The 24233-nt window shown below is 47.7% G+C and overlaps 1 protein-coding gene across 1 annotated transcript in view; it reads left to right on the top strand.

The window, feature by feature from the left end:
* The window catches only part of PLEKHA8 (pleckstrin homology domain containing A8), a 353037-nt gene extending 341099 nt beyond the window's left edge, over window positions 1–11938 (top strand). The window contains exons 13-14 of the mRNA XM_069648916.1: window positions 7807–7868; window positions 9388–11938. Of these exons, the coding sequence (XP_069505017.1) occupies window positions 7807–7868; window positions 9388–9585 (260 nt within the window). The 3' untranslated portion in view covers window positions 9586–11938. The remainder of the gene's footprint in view (window positions 1–7806; window positions 7869–9387) is intronic.
* The last annotated feature ends 12295 nt before the right edge of the window (window positions 11939–24233 follow it).

The following is a 24233-nucleotide window of genomic DNA, read 5'->3' as shown; positions in this document are numbered from 1 at the left end:
CTTTTAGTAAGTGAAGTTTGAAGAGAGCCACACTTGGGCTGGCTTCGATTGTGATGGGCAATGTGTTCCAGTTGATCGGGACGATTGGGGAGAAAGAGTAGATTCAGAGAGAAGGGAACAGGGTATCGGGCAGTGAGGTTGCGTGCAGAGGATAATCGGAGGGAACGGGATGCTGAGTAAACTGGGATACAAGCAGACTGGTAATGAGCAGCAAGACCATTGATAGCTTTGGAAAATAGGAGAAGGACCTTGTAAAGAGAGAGAGAGTGCATGGAGAGCCAATCAGCATGTTATCAGTAGGTAGAAATGGGGGCAGGATCTGGGTAGGTTGAAGAGTGTGGGTAGCAAGTTGAGGACATTGTCTAGAGGGAGTAAAGAGTAGATTTGAAGGGCGGGGGGAGAAAGCCAAGGTGTAGGTTTGAGCAGTAGTCAAGTTTGCTGAGCACAAAAGTGGACATTAGAGTTTTTGTAGAGTGGTTAGTAAGAAAAGCAAACATTTTCTGAAAGTTGAGGAGATTAATACGAGCAGCAGAGGTGCAGTGGTAGTGATGAGTTGTTGTAGTTTTAGGTCGCTATCAAAGAGGACCCCTAGATTGCGAGACTTGGCTGAAGAAAGCCAGACGTTCAGGTGAGAATGAGTGTGGGTGGCATTGGAAGACCGTAGAAATATTACTTCTGTTTTTTTAAGAGTTTAGTACAAGGCATCAGAGAGCCATCCTGTGATGAATTGCAGTGAGACAGTTTGTTATCCGCTCTAAGATGGCTGGGGCAAAGAAGGGAAATGAGAATAACATGTGTGTCCCCTCAGCAAAAAGGTGATGGTGAAAACCAAAGGATGAAATGTATTACTAGGGCAGAAGTCCAAGGACTGATCCTTTGGGGAAGCAGACGGGGAGAGGGGTGGGGTCAGAGATTTGAGGTTTCCAAGAGATTTTAAAGTATTGACCTTTCAGGTGAGTTGTTATCAAGCCAAAAGCAAATTTGCGAAAAACCCAGGTCCTGGAGAGCGGAGTGATCAACCATGCCAAGCAGTAGAAAAATCCAAAAGGATGTGTATGAAAGAGTTTGGAGTCGTGAGCATTCGAGAGAAAGTTGGAGACATGCATGGGTGCAGTCCTGCAGAGTTTTCCAATTGAAGACCACCTGCCCAAGGACATTCGAATAATGGGAAACGAGGGAAACTGGTTGATTAGTTTGCTCAGCCATTTGAGTCAGGAGAGGGTTCCTTCCATAGGGGGAAGACCATTGTAAATCTGGAGGCGGCCGGGAAGAGTCTAGCAGGGAGATATACAGGTTAAAAACTCTGAGATGAGAGCAAGTATTTGACTATTTGAGGAGTAAAAGGGTCAATAGCGCAAGATGGGTTAGCACTGCGACGGATGGGTGCTGCTAATTTAATATTGGAGGTAGGGAACTTGTAATCGAGAGTAGAAGAGGTAGGAGTAGCTGATGGACAAGAGGAGGGTAAAGAGGGGGAGTCAGACGGGGTTGTGAGTGTTTAATTTGAGAGGAAAGGTAGTGAGCAAAGTCATTAGCAGAAAGGGCTGAGGCAATGGATATTGGCTTGGGAGGTGTGAGCAAAAATTGGAGGGGAAATGAAAGTTTGCAGGGTTGATTGCGAAGGGAGGAGATTAGGTTTGCGGAACATGGAGGATTTTGCAGAATCCAGTGCAAAGGTTAGGACCGCAAGTGATTATTTTTTTTGTAGGATAGGGGTGGGGTAGGTGTTCATATTTTGCACCAGTGTCCTAGGTCTGTGCAAGACTGAGGACTGAGACGAGAAGGTGTGAATGTGCAAACAGGTTTGTGTTGGTCAAATGTAGTCATGAGTGCATAGTGAAAGTCGGAGAAAGCACGCAAGTTTCAAGAAAGTCTTGCCCGTCGTTGAAGAGGGGAGATAGAAGGTGGATGGACCACGATTTTAAAGTGAACAATGGAATGATCAAAGGCTGAGGGATAAATGGAGAGGTTAGAGTAGGAGAGTGTATTAGAGAGAAATATTAGGCTAAGAGAGTTAACACCAGAATGGGTAGCCTGAAGCCTGGTCATCGAAGGAGTGGTCATTGAGGCAGGTGGCTTTAAAGGGTTTGGGGAGGTTAATATCCCCCAGCATAACAACTAATGGTTGGCTAATGGTGAGCCAGAACAGTGAGAGAAGTAGGAGTGGATATTCAAAAGAGGAAGAGTTGCTGTCAGAGGGCGGTAGAGATGCAGTGTGGAGGGCCTTATTTATAAGGTGCCCCACACTGCGGCTCTTCCCCACGGGTGTGGGAGAAAGTAGCACTTTCAGTATGGAGATCTGCTAGTGTAGCAGAGTCAAGAGGGCAGACCCAGGTTTCTGTGATTGCAAGAAGTGAAAGTTAAGGGTGATGAGAGGGGAAGTGTTCTGTGATGTAGGAAAGCCTGTTGCAGAGCGATAGTGCTTTTCAGAGACCAAGTAAAAGACTGATAGGAGGCGGAGCAGAGGAGCAGCTGTTACGACTGGGATAGGGAACGTTGGAGATCTTGGGAGCAGAGTCTTTTTATGAATTGCTACGATTACAGCGAGTTTGTCTCTAGCTAAACTGTTTATATATGTTTAGACAGCATAGTTTATCTAGTAATTTCATATCAAATTAACACTGAAGAACAGGTGACACTGCAACTTTGTCACACTCTTCAGTATTCTACAAAGAATGAGGAAGTTTTCTCACTTGGAGTAATATGAATAGAAAACTATGAAGGTCCTAACTAATAGACTGATATCTTTCATTGCTTGATGTGTATTGTCTTCTCATTTTTTAATACACTCGAACCGCCTACAACACTGGGAGTGAAAGAGAAAGCAATGTGACTTTTACAATGAAATACCAGGATATTGACATATGTGACAGTCATGATAAAATTGGTTACTGTTTCAGTTGTTGAAGTGGATGTCATTGCGGTTGCATGTTCACAGGTTTGTGAAATAACTGTTCTTTGAGGTAGGAGTAATTGTTGTGTTGCAACCACGTAAACGTGCATTACTTTGTCCTTGGTTTTCTGTTTTCCAATTTCACGGGATGCTACAAGTTGAAGTACAGTTGGAGGATGTGGCACTACTGGACATACATGAATATTTTAAGTTAACACCTGGTGCAAATGAATGGAATGTATATGACTGGGCAGAATTGCAAGTTTTCAACAAATGACATTGCCATGTGAAGTACCATATTGTCATTTGGAGATTGAAAACAACATTGGTTGCGGTCTGGGTTGAACTACTGCGAGTGGGAGACCAAGGGAACTCTCTCCTCGTAATGCTGCACCTCTGCGCGGCATTCGATACAGTGGACCACAGTATACTCATTGAGCGACTGAGGACAATAGGGAATGTCTCAGCTAGCGCTATTAAATGGTTCACTTCCTTCTGGTCAGGGCGACAACAAGGAGTGAAGCCTGGGGGCGCCGGTCCATTCGGATGCTCTCTCGCAGAATTGTGGAGTCCCCAGAGGGCCTTCCTTTGACCATTACCATTCAATTTATATATATGCCCTTAAATAGATATCCTGCAAAGCCCAAAGGTCTGCTTGCAGTCATATGCAGACGATATTCTGGTGTTCCTTGGGCTTAATGATATAGAGGAGTCTTTCTCACGGGTAAACAGTTGCTGAAGGAGGTTAGTGGTTGGATGTCCACCAACTGGCTTAAACGTAATCCAAACATTACCAATGTCATTCTGATTGGTCTGAAGCTCCACTTAGGCGAGAATAGATGTCCCAATCACCCTTCTTTCTGGTATCAGAATTGAAGTATGCAAATAGGGTGAAAAATGTGGGCTGCGTATGGCCGAGTAGCCTGAGCGCAGGCTGTCTTTTGCAATCCGCGGCTTCTACGGCAGGCCCTTCCATATGTACCTCCAGGAGGATCATGCAGCAGTCGTAGGATCCATAGTAAATTCCAAATTAGACTATTGTAACAGCTTATTGGCTGGGGCTCCTGCCAAACAAATACATCAACTGCAGGAAGCACAAAATGCAGCAGTCAGATTGGAGTTTGGGGGTTAAAATGTCTGCACCAATCTCAGGGCCTCGTCAATCAATCCATTGGTTGATGGTAGAGGACAGCATTAAGTTTAAAATTAGATGCATTACATTTAAATGTTTGAATAACTTGGCTCCGATGTATCTGGTGGACAAGCTAAATTGTTACCAACCAACACCGTTGCTAAGATCAAAGGATACGTTCTTGTTGACCATCCCTGCAACCCGTTGTGTGCCTAGAGGAGATTGCAGATTTTGGTTTTGGGACCAAAATTACACAACAGTTTTCCACCGGTGATTAGGAAATTAGATTCTCTGTCACTATTCCAAAAATAAATTAAAAACCTATCTGTTCAAATAAGATCGAGTATACATGATCAAGACCATATACTAATTTTTCTGACTTGGCAAGCCATTGTGGAGCTACTTTTATAACAGCTGCACCCAGATACGATTTGGTTTGTTGAGCAGTGCAACACAAATACTGCAATCATTCAGCATGTCATATAAAATGTTAAAAGCTGGATTGTAATATTATAGTTTTCCGTTTTATGACATGACCTAGCCATGCTCAGACTATGTTGCTAATTCCACAGCCCATGAACATAACGAGCCGAGAGCACTTAAACTGAATGGCTAGTAATATTTTTCAGATAAGGGATGATGATGTAAGGCAAAGGGTGTTGTTTGTGGGTATAATGTGTTGCCTTGGTAAACTATGGCCAGCCTTTAGTTGGAAGTTGGGTTGTCGTGAATCTTACGTGGCGCATTGTAATGTGAACCATATTTTTGTAAGTGTACAAAGTATAGGGTGCAGAAGGAGGAGGCTGACGCAAAGGTCGCATCTTTTGGGCTAAAGACTTTTATTTAAAGAAGAAAGCAAGAGAAAACTGATCTGTCCCAATTCCTAAGAGGGGTTTTTCTGTCTCAACTAAATATAAGGCGTCTGTAAGGATGTTTTGTCAACTGAAGTGTCCACCGTCCTGTGTCAAGAAAACCTTACTTCGAATGGATTGTGTCCTCCAACGTATTCCACATCTTTGACATGTAATGTCTACAGTTGTGCTGCTTCGGAAATCTTTCGGCAGAGGGTGTCCTGCGTTGATGGCATCGGGTCTTTGTCCCTCGAAGGCCTCCGTCGAGGGTGACGTCGCCGGATGTTATAAATAGGACACACAGCACCCGTAACCTCAGTTCTGTTTTTTCCTCAAACGTGTTTGCTTCGAGAACTCGGCGCACCTCGTGTGATCTTCGAAGAGAATGTCTTCATCGTCTACTCCTCCCACTCCGCTGTGTGGGTTTAAGACATGCCGGGACTGTAAAAATGTCGATTACGGACCCGCACTGCATCTATTTGTGGTGTCAGGGCGAAAGTCATGATACAGACGACTGCTCGAAGGGCCAGTCGTTGACTGCTAAGGCCTTGCGGCAGCTTAAGGTGAGGTTGCAGGTAGGTCTGGTTTCTAAACCTTTTAAACCCAAAAGTCTACGGTTATTTCCACTGATGATTTGAGGGGTGAGTCTCCTCATTGGAAGGAGTCCCGGGGATCTCTGTCCCGGAGTGGGTCCCGCCACTCATCCTAGTCTCGGCACTCCCGTACGTGACGTCACTGGTCGCCTTCCCCGTCCTCGTCGGATGATGGCTCAGCGAGGAAAGTGGCTTGTCCCACTAAATCCTCGACTCCGGAGGAATGGGAAGCATTCAGGGAGCAAATGCTGGCGATTTTTCAATCCCAGGGCACAGTTCCGTCCGCGCCTTCGGAAAAAGCCGGCAGGGAGAACAGTCTTGGTCCGATGCTTGCGCACCTTCTGCCCCGGGCACTCGGCGCGATAAACATCGGGAGCCATTGAGGTCCCGTTCGGACAAGGCTCAGGTGGATCGCCAGAGACCTGCCAGATCCAAGTCTCGGTCCCCAGCAAAACTGCAAAAATCTGGCAAGGGCTGGAGGTCAGCGTCGACACCGTCTGCGCCATGTCCATCAAGTGTGGCTGTCGGAACTTTGCCTTCGATCCATCCCGCGAAGCCTTCGGCGCCGTTGCCGAAGCCATCGGTGCCCTTGATGCCTTAGGAGCAATTTGGCCGGAATTTGCTGGTGGAGGCCCCTGGTACTGTGGATCCTCTGAGAAAGGCTTTATCCAAGTCTGTGAGGCCCGTTGTGGACTCCAGGGCCGCTCCTGTCCCTAGGAAGAAGTTCTTTCATTCTCTGCATGAGATTTGAGGAGAGGTCAGATATGGAGTTTGAGCCTGTTGAAACTCCTGACATGATCTTTTCTGAAGACAGTTGGAGGAGTTGCGTCAGTCATTGCATGATGCCAGTGGCCTTGACACATCTCCTGAGGTGGAGGTAGGTAGGCCAGAGCCTGGGGCTCATGCTGAATCCTCCTATATGAGGTTGATGTCTAGAGTTACGGAGTATCTCGGGTGGTCCGATCCTTTGGGTGCATTTGATCAGGATGACCTGACGGATATTTTGCATCAGGGCCGTCCACTGACCCAGTGTTGCCTTTTCATTTGGGATTGCAAAAAAGGTTGGCGGCGGAGGCTCTTCCGGTGGTCAACAAGTCGTTGACTGAGAAATACCGCCCATCCAGTAGCGACCCCAGCTACCTATCCACTCACCCTACTCCTGAGAGTTTGGAGGTTCAGGCGGCTACGGCGTACCCTTCCATCCCTCCTGATAGGGACGACAAGTGCTTCGATGGTTGGGCACGCAAGGTATTTTCTGCTGGAAGTATGTCACTGAAGTCCACCAACTCCACGTGTGCCTTGGCTAAGCTTTCACACACACTGTGGAATTCTCTCTAGCGGCTGAGCCTATCCCCAAGATAAAGACAGTTTTATATTGGCCTTGTGACAATCCTACCGTGATAGTGTTTGAGATAGTGCAAGGGGAGGGGTGAAGGGAGAAGTGCAATCTTTCACCCCTTCTCCCTTCCTCAGTCCTGCCCATCTTTCTGCCACAGGACAGGATTGACTTTTAGATGCAGACTAAGGAGTTTCTCAGATGAGTCTTTCTAGACTGTTTTCTTTCAGCCGCCCCAGTTGCTCTAGTTGTTTGTTCTGATATAAATGTATACCATTTTCGGAGGACATTTTTTCCCAGCCATACTTAATCTGTGTTTTCTTAGAATTCTTTGCATCTCTTAGGAGAGGAGGGTGACTAAAGTTGATCATGGAATCTGGTGCTAGTAGTGGTAGCGCAGAATGCAGTCGCGTGAGATCTTGATGGAGGGCTGGAATGTGCGTGAAATGAATGCTTTGCCATGCAGGCCTTTTGCCTCCAGAGGCCCCTGGGGAATCTAAACTCCACTATTGAATCCAGCACCCGTGAGTAGGGCTGGCTTCAACAGTACATCCGAGTCTTCAGTCTAGAACCCAGTTTTCATTTCCATCCAACAAAGTTTCTTTTAGTTTTGCAATTCCTATTTCTGCTTTATGAATTCTTTTCAGTTTATGGCAGAATAGTTTGCCACAAACCTCTGCTCCATACCCCAAAGAGGGGCATTTTCAGTGCACTGGCACACCACTAGTCTTTTTTTATATCCATGAACATAATTGAGAAGGTTGGGGGCGGGAAATCTGTCAATCTCCTTAAGTCTTAAAAGCCATCTATCACTTTTGGGAGTCTAGCTCGTTTGCGTTGCTGCGCTTCTCAATCGCCCAGTGTTTCCGACTATATTTCCTGAATCTTTGCTAGCGCTTTTCAAAATCTGTGTTAGGAGCTATGGAAGTCTGATGCTGCAGGATGCCCTTCTCCACAGTGCGTAAAGTTTCTAACCACGTTCTGATTGTTCCTGTTTACAGATAATGCCTACGGAAAAACCCTGCGGCAGTACCACGGATGGGTCGTGCGAGGAGTCTTTGCGGTAAGCCCTGCTGAGCGCCTTCCCAATCTGTCACGTGTCACTTTTTAAAATCCGCATTTCTACCGTCTTTGTAACCAGCGTTGGCAAAGGCAACAGGCTTTGTAAAGGCTGAGCAAAGGCCTTTTCCAGGTACTGCTACAGTGGTACTACCTGTCTATAAGATAGCCACAGCTGGAAATCTTGTGATTGCCTGGACATTTGATAGCCGTGCCTGGCAAATGCCCATCTAATACCTATACACGAGCCAAAGCGGCACTTCAGTGCACATAACAGATATAAATCAAATCGCTGAATGCAGAGGCGTTGCTAGGGGGGCTTAAGGGGGCTATAGCCCCTGGTCGTTTGGTTGTAGCCCCAGATAGAATCTTAGGAGCCACAACCAAAAGGCTAGCTAGCCCCGAGTCCTGAGAATTCCGACATTAGCGTAGCCCCGGGTCTTTTCCAGACCTAGCAACACCCCTGGCTGAATGTACATTCAGTTAAGACATGTTAGCACACCAGTAATGCATTTAATAGCTGCATTTAAGCCATTAACTCTCCAGACTGCTTCGAAATAACACTGTCAGGCCATGGTTTGTTATTGCTTGATGGAAGACGCTCCGAGATCTCAGGGGAATGTTTTCGTTGGAGTAGGCGGGTGGAATGGGTGAGAGAGGGTGGGCGACAAAGGTGGGATAGGCTACAAGATTTAGCATGGCCACTGCAGTCAATGCATGGGCATATAGCCAAACAGCCACACACTTGTGACCCTTCTCGCATGTCCTCTGCCTCCAAGCTGTGTGCCAATGCAATAGTTTTGGCTTATAGGTGGCAATTAAACTCCATCTGACAGCCAGAACCAATGTAATAGTTCTTGACACTGCTTTTAACATCTCCTGTACTTCAGTTTACAAATCTGGCAGACAACTCCCATCGATGGCTATTGTCCTGAGAACATTTATCTTAATTCCGATATTTACTGAAGTACACATGTTCCCCTTACAGCTTTCCACTTGTCTTCCCTAAGGCAGAGGCCTTCATAGTCATTGGATGGCAAGTAAACCCTCTGTATACGCAGATCCTACATGCCGAAGTGTCAGCAAACTGCCCCACAGGCTATATACATATTGCATGCTTGAGATTGCACAGCTATCCCTCATGATTTATAGATCGTACAGTATCTGGCCTGTGCCAGAAGTCCATGGGCAGTTTGGTCTGGGACTGGAGAATGATTCTTTCCTAATGCTACTGGCGTCCCGAGGTACCACCCCGGCTGAGAAATTGCCCAGTTCCATAGTGACCATTAAGGCTACTGTGCCAAATGTCTCTTTAATCTCTTCTAGGGCCTGTGCCCATGATCCTGCCACCCCCACCCTGGTGTTCCTGCAGACCAAATATTGTGTTCCTTGTACCTGTATGATGCATTTGCTGTAGAGCCACATTGTGTATTAAAAGTTCCATACTGCTGCCACGATGCTCACTGCCATAGAAGGACTTAGAACATGTACTCACACTGTTTGCATTCCCTTGCCTCCTCCAGCTGGCGCTAAGGGCAGCTCCCACCTATGATAGCTTTGCAGCCGCACTTTCTGTGGGTGAACGGGATGACTGGAAGGAGGCATTCGGACATGCAATGCGGAGAGACTTGGACATTTACCTGCCAGCTATGGGGAAGCAGCTGGACCTGCTGGATGCACTCTATGAGGAGCACAACTTGGAGTCCGATGAGGTGGTATGACCACCCCCTTGTTACAGGCACGTGGTGCTTCAGGAAGTTTGGGATTCAAGTATGCTTTCAATGCATCAAAGCGGCCATCTCGGTCATCCCGCGCACCTATTCCTAGATGATCTGACTACAAACATAACTTTCAGTGCCTGCTTGCTAATGTACATATGCTTAAGGGTACTATGTTTTCTACAGGGAAATATGAAACCAAATGAGCAAATACCTCGGTTTTGCCACAGGTCCTACCAGTTAGAATGGCTAAAACTTTAGGTTATTGTAACGTACTCTACAGGATCATGCTCTTCAGTCCTAGCCAGGCACCAGTATTTGGCTATTCTGTTGAAAGAGCTTACTGGATGTGGAATGATGCACTGTTTGGTAGGCAACACTAATCCCACCACTGACATCATGGTGTGTTCCCAAGATCATTTCTAAAATAACTCATGCCAAAAAGGTTTTAAGATGGATTTGTTCTACCTTTGTAGGAAAATGATGTTCAAAACCAGTATGCAGCAGATGCTGCTTTGTTAAAGAAACTAACATTTCTAATGGGGGGAGCAGTGAGACTCTAAAGCTTAGAGCCATGCACTTACATGTACTGTGATGGGAGGACTCATGTGATGAGAATCGTAAATTATGCGTCATTTCAACCATGAAACCGAAACTCCCTCCTTAAACCCAGAATTCCTTTCACTGTCCTGGAAGGTAGATTGCAACTCTGTGATATAAATGATAAATTACTTTGCTGAAATGGGCCTACATGGAGCTCAGTAGAAATGGGGAACTCAGGCTAAACCGGTTTGTTTTTGTTACTGTCTTTGGGGGTGGGAGACTTTCTAAGGCTTTACCTTGACCTCTTTTTTTTTTTTTTTTTTTTAATGCTAATCGCTTGCCAATAGGTCTGGGCAACATATTGCAGCTTCCCAATTATGAAGTTTAAGCTAAAATTGTGAAAGCACTACCAAAATGTTTCAACTAAGCTCTAGGTTGCATCCCGAATGTTCAGCCATTCTCCTGCCTGTTTAGTCCCATGGCATACATCCAGAAAGTGTGCAAGGACCCCTGCAGAATGTTTTGCAGCGTTTCCACAGTGACCCAGACCAATCGGCAGTGTGTCCCGCACTATTATTCTTTGAGGGCCCACAGAGGCGAGTCTTACTTTGACATTACTTACTACTGCAAAGTATCCTGTGTATCGCTTTAAACCTGTCCCCCGACTTCATGATGGCGGCTCCAATGATGGGCGGAGAATGCTTTCCACGCAGCTGTCGCGCCTAGGACCCCCGAGTTAGCCTTTGCATCATGAAGAAATTGTCTGCTGTGCAGATAAAACCGTCTGAACAGGAGAACGTTTTAATAACCTATGTAAGCAAGCCTGTCAATTCAAGAAAGCGCATGTCGTTCCAATGGTTTGTACTACTGGCCTATATAGGCCACCACCCCGTTGCCCCGCTCTGAATCATTGTATAGGTGGTAGTTTATTGATGGAGTATTTTATGCATTTATTTAGTTATGTCCTTGAGGTGTCTATTGTCTGGCTAATTTTTTTAAATGTTGGTTTAATAACTGTTATTGTGCTGAGTTTTTTTTTAACAGATGGGCTAGGGAAAGGTATTTGTTTCATCCGCAAGTGTCATTTCTCATTGAGCAAGGTGCCATACACCTGGCAGTGCCACTATTTCCAAAGTTGAATCACTAATGCAGCAAGTACACTTGAGATTTTGCCCACATGGGCAACCTATGCAATTCTGCTGGTAGGTACAAACTCCTCAAGCCCTGCAGAAGAGGGACTGCATGCACGTCATCATGCGGACCTTTGTGCAGGCACCGCTTCCTCCCACAAAGGGTCTATATTTATGTACATCTATTGACGGCCTCACCAGTGAGGTATTGGACGGAGTCTTACATTCCAAAGCAACGTTTAACCTAATTTGGATCACCTTGTTCTGGCTTGGCATTCCCAGCCTTGTTCAGGCATTTGCTTCATAAAGCCCAAAGCTCTGCTTCTTCAACATTTCGGTTTGCTGACTTCCTCGGGCTGATCTGGCTGGAGGAACCTGGGTTCAGGAAGGAAATTTGCAGCAGTGGCCGACCTTGGAATCGACCACTTTTCACAGAACCCTCCTCGTTCTTCGCTTTCCTGTGATCAATCAGCCCTTCTGATAACAAGCTTGATATCCACCAATCTAAAGACAATTCCCCTTGCGCATAGTGTCCCGTTGGACTCCTTCTTCCCTTCTAGGCTTTATTTACAGCAGACCAAGAAACAAATGCACTTTTTTTGGCCAGGATTCACTGTTTCATTCTGTTACTTTTAATCGTTGTCATTTCTGTATTTATTAAATAGACCACTTCTGTTAGGAAATCATTAGCAACAAATTAATGGAATTTTGTTCTTGTATGTTTTTATCTCGTTATTTTGCCTGTTAGATTTGAATGATTTGGGACTGTATATTTGAAAGGGGGTATAACTGATTATATTGTTTTATTTTGGGGGGCGGGGAGGGCGGTGGGGTATGGGATGGAAGGTTGTAGGGAATCCTCTACCAGGGCTGCATGAAGGCACAGCTAGGTTTACCTAGATTAGATTCGTTTCTCATTCAGAGTCTAATGCCCGCCATCTAAACATTGCGGTCAAAGACCGTTAACAGAAGCCCGGGAAGCTCAGAAGTCCTGCCCCTCTCCTCTGCCACACACAAGTGCCTGCAGGGGCTGACAGGCCGGACCTTGAAACGTCCTAGAAGATGCTGGAGTAAAGAGAAGGTAAGTGTTTGTACATGCATGTAGGATGTGTGTGACAGCGTGGGGGAGTTCAACTGGCTGATTAAAATTAAATGAAGCCAATGTGAGAGTGGACTCCTGTTGAAGGCTGCACCATATCGGCCTAAAAAATGCAGCCTTTTTGGTATGAGGCTTTCTTCATCGGCATTTGGACTTGGAACTGCTTTTCTCGTACTTGCTTCTGCCGACTGGCCCTTTATCAGGCATCCAATGGCTCTGCGGCTATTGATCGGACTGTTCGGTCTCCTTGTGGCTCGACAGCACGCCCTGACAGTTCACGTCATTGAGGATTCTCCTCTCCCCATCTTCTGGCTATATCTTCTCTTCTCATCCCTTGGCCATGGAAACATAACTCTTCTTTCCTTATTTTTCTCTGGATCGTGGAGGTTGCTTCATCGCGAATATGACTTGTGCTCACATCCCCTACAGAGCCATTGGCACTGGTCCACCGAACATATTCCTCCAAGGTCCAGCCTTCAGACCTCCTTTCTCCACAGACCCAGAAATACTTGCAACAGCATATGACAGTGCCATCAAAGGAGCCATCAACTCCATTGCCCCACTGAAACCCCGCAAATCCAAACCCACCACCCACTCCAACTCCTCGTTCACCCCAGACCTTCTCACACTCCGCAACGAGAAAAAGGGTGTACTCACACAATGGCAAACATCCCACTCTGACAAAGATAAGATGACCTTCAAAGCCCTCTCTACCAAATACAAAAACGCAATCACCCAAGCAAAGGCTAAATCCTTCGAATCCAGAATCTCGGAGGCCCAATCTAGCACTAAAGAAATCTTTGCTATCTTCAGGGAACTAGAGAAGCCCACTCCCGCCCCCCAGAATTTCACCAAAGACAAAGCCTGGTGCAACGAAATACAAACTGCCATGCAAGCCAAACTGAACTTCCTCCAAAGAAAATATTAGCCACTAAACAAGCCATGCCTAACGCACACATCCCTGTCCCCCCGCCAGCCTCTGACCCCCCCAACCTTTCTCTTTCAAACCCATACAGCAAAAAACATCATCAACATAATGAGGAATATCAAACCCTCTAACTGCAAAGGTGATGCATGCCCAGATACCCTCATCAAGGACTGCACTGAAGCACTAGCCCCTTTCCTGACCGCCTTTGTCAATGCCTCCTTTGCCACCGGGAAAGTCCCCGCCTCCCTCAAGGAAGCCTGGGTCCGCCCTCTATTAAAAAAAACAACTCTTGACCCCACCTCCCCTAACAACTATAGACCCATCACCACTGTCCCATTCCTCCTCAAAATACTGGACAAAGCAGCCTATCTGCAGGTTCAGCACTTCATTGAAGAGAATAAACTCCTAGGTATGTGACTATCTGGCTTCAGCCGCAAACACGGGACTGAAACCGCGCTACTTGACATGAAAAACCAGATGGACGACGCCAGAGACATGGGCAAACCAGCACTTCTTCTACTTCTCGACCTATCAGCGGCCTTCGACCTCGTAGACCATGACGTCCTATGACACCACCTCTATGCCACCTCTAAATTCTCCCCTGAGGCCACGTCCTTCCTACAAGACAGAACCATGCAAGTATTCTCTGGCTTAGCCTCCGCCTCACCCACCATCATCCTCTGTGGTGTGCCTTAAGGTTCCTGCCTCTCCCCCTCTCTCTACAACATCTTCACATGACCCCTCTTCCTCATCCTCGACGCCATGGGTATCTCCTACACCAACTACGCTGACGATACCCAGATCCTCCTCACCCTCACTGGCAACTATGACACTGACCCTCAACAACCTCTACAACACCATCCAAGCCTGGATGGCAGACAATGGACTATGCCTCAACTCCGACAAGACCGAACTCCTCCTAGTAGGCTTCCCCGACACGCTAAAAAATCTAGACTCCCAATTGAGTCATTTCACCATTGACTCCATTAAAATACCTGTCTCAGACTCAGTCAAAACTCTTGGTGTCTACTTGGATTCCAACCTCTCCATGGACAGACAAGTTAACGCAATAGCCTCCTCAGCTGCGTACCACGCCAAACTGATCAACGCAGTCAGACCCTTCCTCTCCAAAGAGAATTGCACAAACCTAGCCAGAGCAATCACCGGCTCCAGGCTAGATTACTGCAATGTAATCTTCCTAGGAACCTCCAACAAAAACCTGGAAAGGCTACAAATCATACAGAACAATGCCCTCTGCGCTGCCCAAGGTATTGCGAAAAGAGAACACATCTCTGAGGCCAGAAAACTAGCCCATTGGCTACCAATAAAGGCAAGAATCCTCTTCAAAGCTCTGACACTGGCCCACAAGTGCATCCACCTCACCGCCCCGGTCTACCTCTCACAAAGAATCTGCCCTGTCTCCTCCTCAAGGCCAACCAGGTCACCATATACCAACATGCTCTGTGTGCCACTAGTAAAAAGAGCCAGAGCTGGAGGATCCAGCGTCCCTTATCTCGCACAATCACACTGGAATGCCCTGCCTCCCACAATCCGAGGTGAGCCCTCCCTCATTGCCTTCCGCAAAGCTATGAAAACCATCCTCTTCACATAAGGTCCCTTGCAGCACCATGTTTGCCAATAAACTGTCTGTAATGACTAATCTGCTTGTAGCAATCATAATGTGCCAACGACTGCTACCAATCCTGTACCCCCAGTAACTAAGTTCCTGCAAGTAACAGCACCACAATGCCACTGGGCTGTCTGCGCGCTATATAAATATAAATAAATACATTTTGTGTTTGGGTCTCCCAGAAGAGGAAGATGACCCATCCTGTGCATGGTTTTTATTGCAGATCCTCCTCCTGGTCTCAGGACTACTCATTTTATATCCTGGCCCAGCTCCGAAAGGACATACAGGCCGCAGCCTGTTAAGCTAAGGAGCACTCCACAGTTGTACAGATTCCTCGATACCAGCCTAGCACAGACTTATGTTTCCACCCTGTGAACTCCGCCCCTCCTCCTTGTACTACATGGAGTGCAGAGCATTCCAGTTTAGTAATGTTATAAGTGTCAAGATTTCACTGTAATGCTGCAGCAATCCAGCAACTCTCTTTAAATCTACCTGGGGACTTCATCGAGAACAGTACAAGGGACACCGCTTGCAGGCCCCTCACCTACCCCCACCATCCAAGTCAAATAGGAGCAGTATTGCGGGAAACGAAAGAAGGAATTGCTGGGCAAGACCCGAGTCCCTGTCTTAGGAGGGTTATGGGCCAGGGGATGGTGTATGTGCCTGGGATAGTGGCACTGTCAAACCACTCGTTTTAAGAACTCCTGTTAGAGAGGCTCACATTGGCCTAATAGGTAAAGTGCGAGAGGTCTTAAGCTCTCTACCAGATCATTCCTTTGATGCAGTCACTTAGTTGCTTTTCCTTGCTGATCTACCCTAGCAATACTTTGTCCCTTTTTTTACTCCTCGGGATCCTGTAAAGAGCCTTCTCCATACATCCCTTGTTTTGTCTCCCCACCTTCCCCCTGAGCAGTTGAATTCTAGGGTGTAGTGAAGGCAAGCATCCCCAGATAGCACAACCCTCTCCGTAATGAGAGGCAAGAATGGACTCTCCCACGAATGGGAATAAGGCTAGGACCAAGTGCGGGTGAGCTTAAGGGAAGCTTTATCTAATTCAAAATAGGGCATGCAAAGAACTCTGCAAACTCCGAGAGCGCTCTGTCTGACAATCGCAAAGACAGGCGTTTATATTTACAAAAAATGTCATAAGAACCTACACACTATAGGGGGCACATGTTCGTGGGGATTGGGTGGCGCAGACTAACTATATGTGCAGCTGTAATGCGTCACTTCGTGGTTGGTGGACACTGGCGGGTGCCAACGTGGGGTGGGCAGGTCAGCTGGGCTCATTCGGGAGGCGCTGTCCGGTCAGGCGTGATCAGTGTCATTGATGGATGTCTTCCTTGGCTTTCTGCCCTAAGGGCCAGCCACACCCCATTCATTCAATGCTGCAATGTCAGTTGCCCTGTAAATTCTACAATGGGTTATGCTACAGGTTAATACAACACAGGAGGAATGCGCATTAGGTGGGGTGCTGTGGCGATACATCAGTACAGGGTTGCTGATATCCTGTTGACTAGGTATCATAGGCCATGGGGTCGGGTCTCAGGGCACGGAGTAAGCTGTCTGAGCTTTGGGTCTCGTTAGAAGTCATGACGGATGCTTTTACACAATGTTAGTGCAACATTAGGTGTCTTCTTTTACAAGCGTCATTAACCTGGGGTGAACTGGTGGGTCGTGGGACCTATGAGGGGACACCTCTGGCCTCTGGTTATGGCCGGATTTTTGCAGCTCGGCTGTAAATAATTCAGGTGGCTGTTAGTGAGCTGCGGGGGAACCATGAATGCTTGAAGCGGCTCCAGCCGAATTGGGGGAGGTGAGGCGGTGTAGCTCGGGCCTTTGCTTTCTCTGGCAGGCTTCAATGGGAAGGGAGGGGAGGCGGCCTTGGATATACCCGCGATGATAGCATTCTCGCAAGCTGCAAATCGTATTGGATTGATTTGACGATGAAGTGTTTCGTATAATGTAATAATGTATAATGTAAAAATAGCTAAGGGGTTACGCATCTATAGTATTTACATCAGTACATATTCATTTCAGAATTTGTTAACTATACAGTTCCATTAGTCACTATAGGGTAAGTATTTGCAATATTAGCATCACATTGTAAACACGATACGTGAGGTAGCATTAGGGTTGGTGGAGCATGCAGGAGCAACAGACCAATACGGTTGACAGCAGTAATACACATTAAACCTGTGCATTTGCACTTGATGGCATTCTATGTATCTCATTTAAGCAATTTACATGAGCTCACAATACTGTCGCGCTTGTGTTCCTTTGCACTCTAGCAGCATCAGGGTAGTCGTGGCATAAGGACTTGGTATCACTCACTTTACATTACCCCTAGAGAAGCGCATAGTAGGAGGCCAAGGGCCCTGAGTGTGTGCGCATACTGAGGGTTTGAGTGTCGTGACCATGTGGTCGCATAATGACACATTCTTTTGTTCGTACAGTGTTCGTAGATTTTTGACACGGAGGTCGTGCAGAAGGGATATCATTGTGATGCAATATATGTATGAGCAGTTTCTTGGTGTGGGATTAAGACTTTTGTTTCATCGAGGATGGTTTATAGTTATTTTCCAGGCCAGCCCCGCTGCCCGGTTCACGCTGAGGATAATGATGCACTGCGGAAGGTGAAAGATAGTGTTTGCTCTAACACTAGCTCATGTCCGACTGGTCGTGGGAACAGTCTTTCAGCAGATCTGCCAGGAAGCGGAGGCAACAGGGTAGACGAGGACTCTCTGAAGGTGGGGGCCGTGCTGCAGCGCACATGGAGTCATGTCTTAAGATGGCGTTCTGGTTTTCAAAATGGTTCCCAGGGTCTAGCCTAATACAGTACGTTTGGTCCATGTGTCGGCCAGTGGTCCACCCACCACCTGGGCCCTGGTTGCAGGGGGTCCCCTTACGAGTCATAGACATCACAAGGAGGAGACTGCAGGGGAGGGGGGGTCTCTTTGACCTGTCCTCCCATATAGTAGTGTTCATCCGGGGGACTCTAAGGTCTATGGGCAAGGGAGGATATGGTATTCAAATCTGGGAAAACTACATAGCAAACATGTCACCCCCCACCTTTCTGCTGCATTGCTCTCTTCTCTTTGCCTCTGCCTGCTTTTTCTGCCTTTTGAATGCTTGCTTTGTCTCCAGCAGCCTCTCCGACACCCTCACCAACTCCTTAAACCCATTTATTTTTATTTTATGGAGCATTTGTAAGGCGCTTTATCCAACAAAATTGTTTCAAAGCACCACAAGGCTAAATGGGAAGCGAACAGGGGAAATAAAAGAAATGGCAAAACCAGCAATATACAGTCATGGTCCTACTAGACCTTGTAGCACTCGTCCATGCAAGTGCATTGGGAGAAGTGCCGGGGGAGGGGATTGAACGAGGGACAGTGGAGTGGAAAAGTGCTGGAGGGGGTTTGGGAGTAAAGTGCTGAGGGGAGCCAGGAGGAGAGCCTCAGGGTAAGTGCGGGTACAGGCAATTCTCAAGGTGGGATGTGGCGCCACCAGGACTGGGCTCGCAGGGCAGTGAGTGTAGTTGGGGGAAAGGGGGGGCCAGCATGGGGGGTGCTGGTATTTACTGAGGAAAGGCCTTGGATCCTGTGTTTCCTGAGGACCAGGCCACAGTCGGTGGCAATGGGGTGATTAGCAGGGGAGGGAAAGCGGTAGAGAAGAGCAGAGTTTTGAGCAGGTTTCGAAACTTAAGGAGGTCCGGCTCAAGTCTGAGAGGGGCAGGGAGGCTGTTCTAAAGGGAGGCACCTGCTGAGGAGATAGGCCTTCCTCCCCTCTCTCTGCTTGTAGAAGTGTTTGACAGTAAGCGAGTTGGAATTAGAGGAGTGTAGGGTTCTGGCAGGGGAGTATTTAGTGCTGGAAAGGTGGCGATAGCGTGGTCCCAGGCAAAGGAACGTATTTATTACAGGAAGAGGAGTAAACTCATTGCTGCCCATGCTAATGACAGACCACTCTTTTTATGGGTGCCCAGACCCTCAGGATACCTGTGCTTGCTTATTCTCGCTTACTTAGGATTGGATCACTTGTGCCTATGTATTAGATATGCGGTGTGGTGCATTGTGAGGTGAACTGATCAGATTTTGGGCATAGTTGCTGTAATGCTGGAAATGCATTGGAGGGACAGGGCCTCAATGTCCTTGTCCTGTTCTCCCTTATGTGTGTTCTGTGTTATCTGCATCCAGTTGGGACTCCTGGCAGTGCAGCTCCTCCTCTTTTTTTGTTGTGGTGAACAGAGCCCCTTGGGATACCCTTATGGCACCCATACTTGGGGGTACAACCTTGTACCCTGTGTATGTTTTTGGGCACCTGTCTGTTGCCCACAGAGCAGGGTATGGGCTGGCGGCAGCTCCATGCTGAATTTGACAGGTGCAGGCGCTGCCATAGGAATCAGTGGATTCCTGATAGGCAAGATGGCCCCGTGGCCTTTTGGTTTCTATTGCCTGCTAGCTTGTTTTCCCAAGGTCCTGGGAAGCCCTGACTCTGTCCCTTCCACTGACTGGATATTGGGTCGAAGGACCATATATGGGATTGTGGGGAAGTCCAGGGCAGACTGGCTGGAGCCTTCCCAGTGACTGTTGTGGGTACACCCCTGCGGTGGGACCTTTGTGAATGGAGTGTGTGACCAATATGCATTCTATGTTATGGGTGTCTGGATTCGAAGTGTGAGCGTCACAAAGAATGAGAAATTGACATGATTTCAGTGTGGTGTGCTGAAAGGCTGCGTGCTTGCCCCAATCCATATTCCTTGTTATGGGTGTTTGGGTGGAAGTTATGGGTGTCTGGGTGGAAGTGAATAGCCTGAATGCCTGTGATCCTGATTGGCTGCCTGCATGAATTCCCTTCTGTCTGATTGGCTGAATGAGCTTGGCTCAGCAGAGTGAATGAGGGACAGATGCGTGTATCTGGGGACCTTTCACTTTCCAATGTGTTCCAAAGCTGACGTCGAAAATTGAAGCTACTTACCTCGAAGCCCAGCTGGAAGAATTGCTGCTGCTTTCCTTCGACCCAATCTGATAGCTGCCAAGTCTGTCAAAGACTGATGCAAGAGAGGACCTGGCTAGGTGAACGCTCCCCGAGCATCGTGCAGAAGCTGATCTTCACTGAGGTACCCTGCAAGCCAGTCCCGAAAGGCTGTCGACCGGAGAAGGGGGTCCACCTGAGAATCTTGAAGTGAAGCACCAGGACATCGAGGCCATCGAAGTCCATTGCCGTCGACTGGGGTTTGGAGGATTGCTGTAACCTCTCAAAACCCGGCGAGTCGCGTTGCCCAGAAGCATGAACAGCTTGACACCGTGCTGACTAACGACATGAGCCGTAAGGCTCCACCTTGCCTAAACATTGAACAAAGGTTTCCTCGCGAATACCATCAACCGCTTTGTCCCGCCGGACTAAGTTGGGGTAATCGACGACCGAGGAAAGTTTTCCAGTGGGTTTCCCACCACGCAAAGTCTGCAAAGACGCCAAGTGAAGATTTGACATCCAGTCGTGGTTGAGTACCGATCGTCGACGCTGACACCCGACGTCCGTTGCTTGGCCTACGTTCCTCACCTAGCCTCCTTTGCGTCACCAATCTCTTGCACTGAGGTGGATCGCATGCTTCATCTTCACAGGTCTGCCACGATCGATCGTCGAAGAGTACCGTGAAGGTTGAAGCTGCCATCTCAACGCAAGTGTTCACATTTCTTGGAGGAATCTTGACACCATGTGGCTCCTACTTTAAAGGGAGTTCACTCTGGAGGGATCCGTAGACGAACCGTCGAAGAAACTCTTCCAACATGGGTACATTGGGGTAGTTGAACATTTTAACCAGGAAACAAGACTATTTTAAACATAAATGGACTGGGCTTGTTAATACTCTTTATTACAGGCTGCCCAGGTGGGGGGAGGGGTCCTCACTCAGAACTGTGTCCTAGTAGCAAGAGAACCATTCTGCCATTGTTTTATATAACTTGCCTTCCTTCCTATGATCTATGCTGATACACATTGTTATATGATTTGTATGCCATTATAACTATCAGAAATTGATGCATTTTAAAGAAGTCAATAACTAAGTGTGGTACCACATAGACATTGTATATATTTACCATATTAGAATTCAAAGTGTTATTAATGTATGTATATATCTTGAACCTTATTTATATACAAAGAACTTTATTAGCACATAACATCGTGTGTGGACATTCCTTTGTGAGGGCTTGGGAACTACACTGTACTTAAGAACCAACCTGCATCACCTCCTGAAAGCTTAAGCCTTGGTTGCTTGTCCAAGCTTCCAAATAGAGAACTTTAGCTGGGACTCTCTGTGCTTCAGATACCCCCCTCCCCTATCTTTACACTGGTGGCAGCGGTGGGAGATGCTAATGGTTTTAAGAATCCATGTGTAACCTTGCCACTTAAGTTCTTTTCACACTTTGTTAATTTGAGGTTTCAGTTGTATACAGGGATAACTTCGCTACAAGCAATGGAATCTATTGCAAATTATACATTGACCTGGATGAGCTTAGAGGAGCTCCGCAGTGCTTGTGAAGTCAGGGAGTTAGGCGTTGAGGATAAGTCTAGGGCTGAGCTGATAGCTGCCCTGGTGGACTATCAGACTGATTGTGATGCGCTTGAAGAAGGTGTGTAGGGGGTGCAGGACCCTACCCCCTGGGGTTATTACTGAATTTGTTTGAGATTTCCCTGCAAACACCCCCCTCCTACAAGTTTATGAATAATTTGGTTGGTGTGTATGTGGAGGGTTCTGATATACTCCAATGGATAGAAGCGTTTGAAATGGCTTGTGGAATCCATGATGTTGATAAGAGATTGGGCTAAATGTTTATTTAGTATAGTGCCTCAGACTGGTGATAACTGTATTCTGAAGCGGAGTGTGGAAGAAAAGGGTCAGTATGAGTGCATGAAATCTGCTTTGATTGGCAAGACACCTACCCAATATCTTAAAAGGTTCAGGGAGTATGAAAAGAGAATGTGTCTGGTTGACTGGATGAATGCTGCACATATGAACAGGATGGGGTGGATTGATGGATACAAGGTGAACACTTTTGTTGAATTGTCCGACATTTTTTCTGAAGCCTGTTTACCAGAGCTGCGTCTGTACATAGCTGACCAGAACATTTTGGATCCCTTTAAGCTGGCCAGGCGGGCTGACAAGTGGGTCTCCCACCGGGTGTCCCCTAAGGAACCTAGTGGGAAGGACAAGGACAAAGAGAAGGGAACCTCTCAAAAGACTGATGAGTCCCATAAACAATCAGTCGAGTAAGCCTAAAGCACCCTCTCCTAAGAACCAAAGAGCTAGTGGGAATAAGTCTTTTGTGGGTGGGAACAAGAGTAGCAGTTCTCTTAGGGTAACAGGCTCCCAGTGGGCCCAGTACCGTACCTCGCATTCCTGGCATGTGTTGTGACTGTGGAACTCTGGACTACAAGAAGGGTGACCCCCAAGTGTAAAGTTAAGGCACTTGGAGTCCAGGATGTCAGCCTGACCTACCCTTGCTTCATGCCTGAGGTGGAGGCTACAGTCCTCCCCTCCTCTACAGGAATCTCATTCGGTGCTCCTGCAGAGATTTCCCTAGTGTCCCTTGGGGCCTGGGACCAGTACGCATACGTACTGGCTACTATCCCACAAAATACACGCAGATTTCTGCAAAGTGTCCTCTTGAGTGGCCAGCCTTCTACTGGTTTGAGAGGCACTGGGACAAGTATGACAGTGGTGGACAGGACCCTGCTTATGCCAGAGGACTATGTAGGTGATCCTCTGAGAACTACCAGGTTAGCTGCTGGGCCTCCCAGATTATCGCCTGTAGCCTTAGTCACCATCACGATTGCGGACAAGACCGCGAAGCTTCCCGTCCTGGTTCAGGACAATGTGCCTGCCCACATATTGTTGGGGAATGATCTGAGTTGTGGTTGATCTCGGATGCACTACCCCTGACTGCTGTAGTCACTAGGTCTCGGGTCAAACAGGGTACCCAAGCCAAAGGGGAGACCCAAGGCGAGAAGGAAGAGCAAGAGGACTACCCCTGTAAGGGGGCTCCTTCTCTTTCTGCTGTTTCAGCAGCACCCACTGGGATTCAGGCTCTGGGCTGGCTGGGCCCAGTGGTAACCCGAGACTCGACTCCTGAGGGAGAAGAGCCAGAAGACCCTCCTGCTGGAGAGGTGCTCAACCCAGTGGATCACCCTCACCTTCAATATCTGCTGACTGAAGGGGGGGCCCTCTAGGGGAGACTTCTGTAAGGGTCAGAGGGAGTGCCACTCTCTTGCGGGTTTAAGAAAACAGGCCCAGGCGCAAGGTGAAGTGCCTAGGTCATTCAAGATTTATTGGGAGGGTGAGCTCTTTTGTAGTGATCCCACTAAGCTTGAACCTTATGCCCTCAAGAGGTTGGTGGTATGCAAGGTTTATTGGCCTTTCCTGTTGAAGTTGGCGCCTGAGGTGCCCTTAGCTGGTCATCTTGGGCCCAAAAAGACTAGGCAAAGGCTCGCTGCACATTTCTACTTGCCCCAGATGAGAGTAGAAATGTAGGCCCACTGCCGGACCTGTCCCACTTGTCAGTTGTTTGGCAAGACTGGAGGCAATGGCATTGCCCCACTGCATCCTTTGCCAGTGGTTGGCACTCCATTTGAGAGGATAGGCATCCATATTGTTGGCACCTTGGACCCTCCCACATCAGGTGGAAACCAGTTCATCATGGTCCTGGTTGATCATGCCATCGGGTACCCTTAGGCTATACCCCTTCGGACCATTGCTGCCAAGGTGGTTGTCGGGGCTCTCCTGAGCATTTTCACCAGAGTTGGATTCCCTAAAGAGGTGGTCTCTGACAGAGGATACAACTTCATGTCTAGTTGCATGCAACTGATGTGGAAGCAATCCGGGGTAACTGAAGTTCTCCACCTCCTACCAAACCCCAGACCAATGGTCTGGTTGAGAGGTTTAATAAGACTCTCAAGGGCTGATGGGTGCTTTGGAACCTAAGGAGGAAATGGGATCTCCTCCTACAATGCCTGCTGTTTGCCTATAGAGAAGTGCCTCCAGAGGGTGTTGGTTTCTGCCCATTTGAGCTTCTCTTTGGACATCCCGTGAGGGGAGCCCCTTGCCTTAATCTGACAAAGTGTGGAAGGTACACCTCCAGGTCCTGCTAAGCAAGTGGGTGACTATGTGTTGGGCCTTAGAAGGAGGATGGCACAGATGATGTGCCTGGCATCAGCTAATCTTGGGGCAAGCCAAGAATTAAACAAGTACTGGCATGACCATAAGGCCTCACAAGTGGATTGGACTCCAGAACAGGTGTTCCTTGTGATGGAGCCTACCAAGCCTCT

Source organism: Ambystoma mexicanum, chromosome 2q (assembly GCF_040938575.1).
Source record: "Ambystoma mexicanum isolate Mex_15411 chromosome 2q, UKY_AmexF1_1, whole genome shotgun sequence".
NCBI lineage: Eukaryota > Metazoa > Chordata > Amphibia > Caudata > Ambystomatidae > Ambystoma > Ambystoma mexicanum.
The sequence above is the reverse complement of the archived record's forward strand: the minus strand, read 5'-3'. Positions and strand labels throughout refer to the sequence as shown.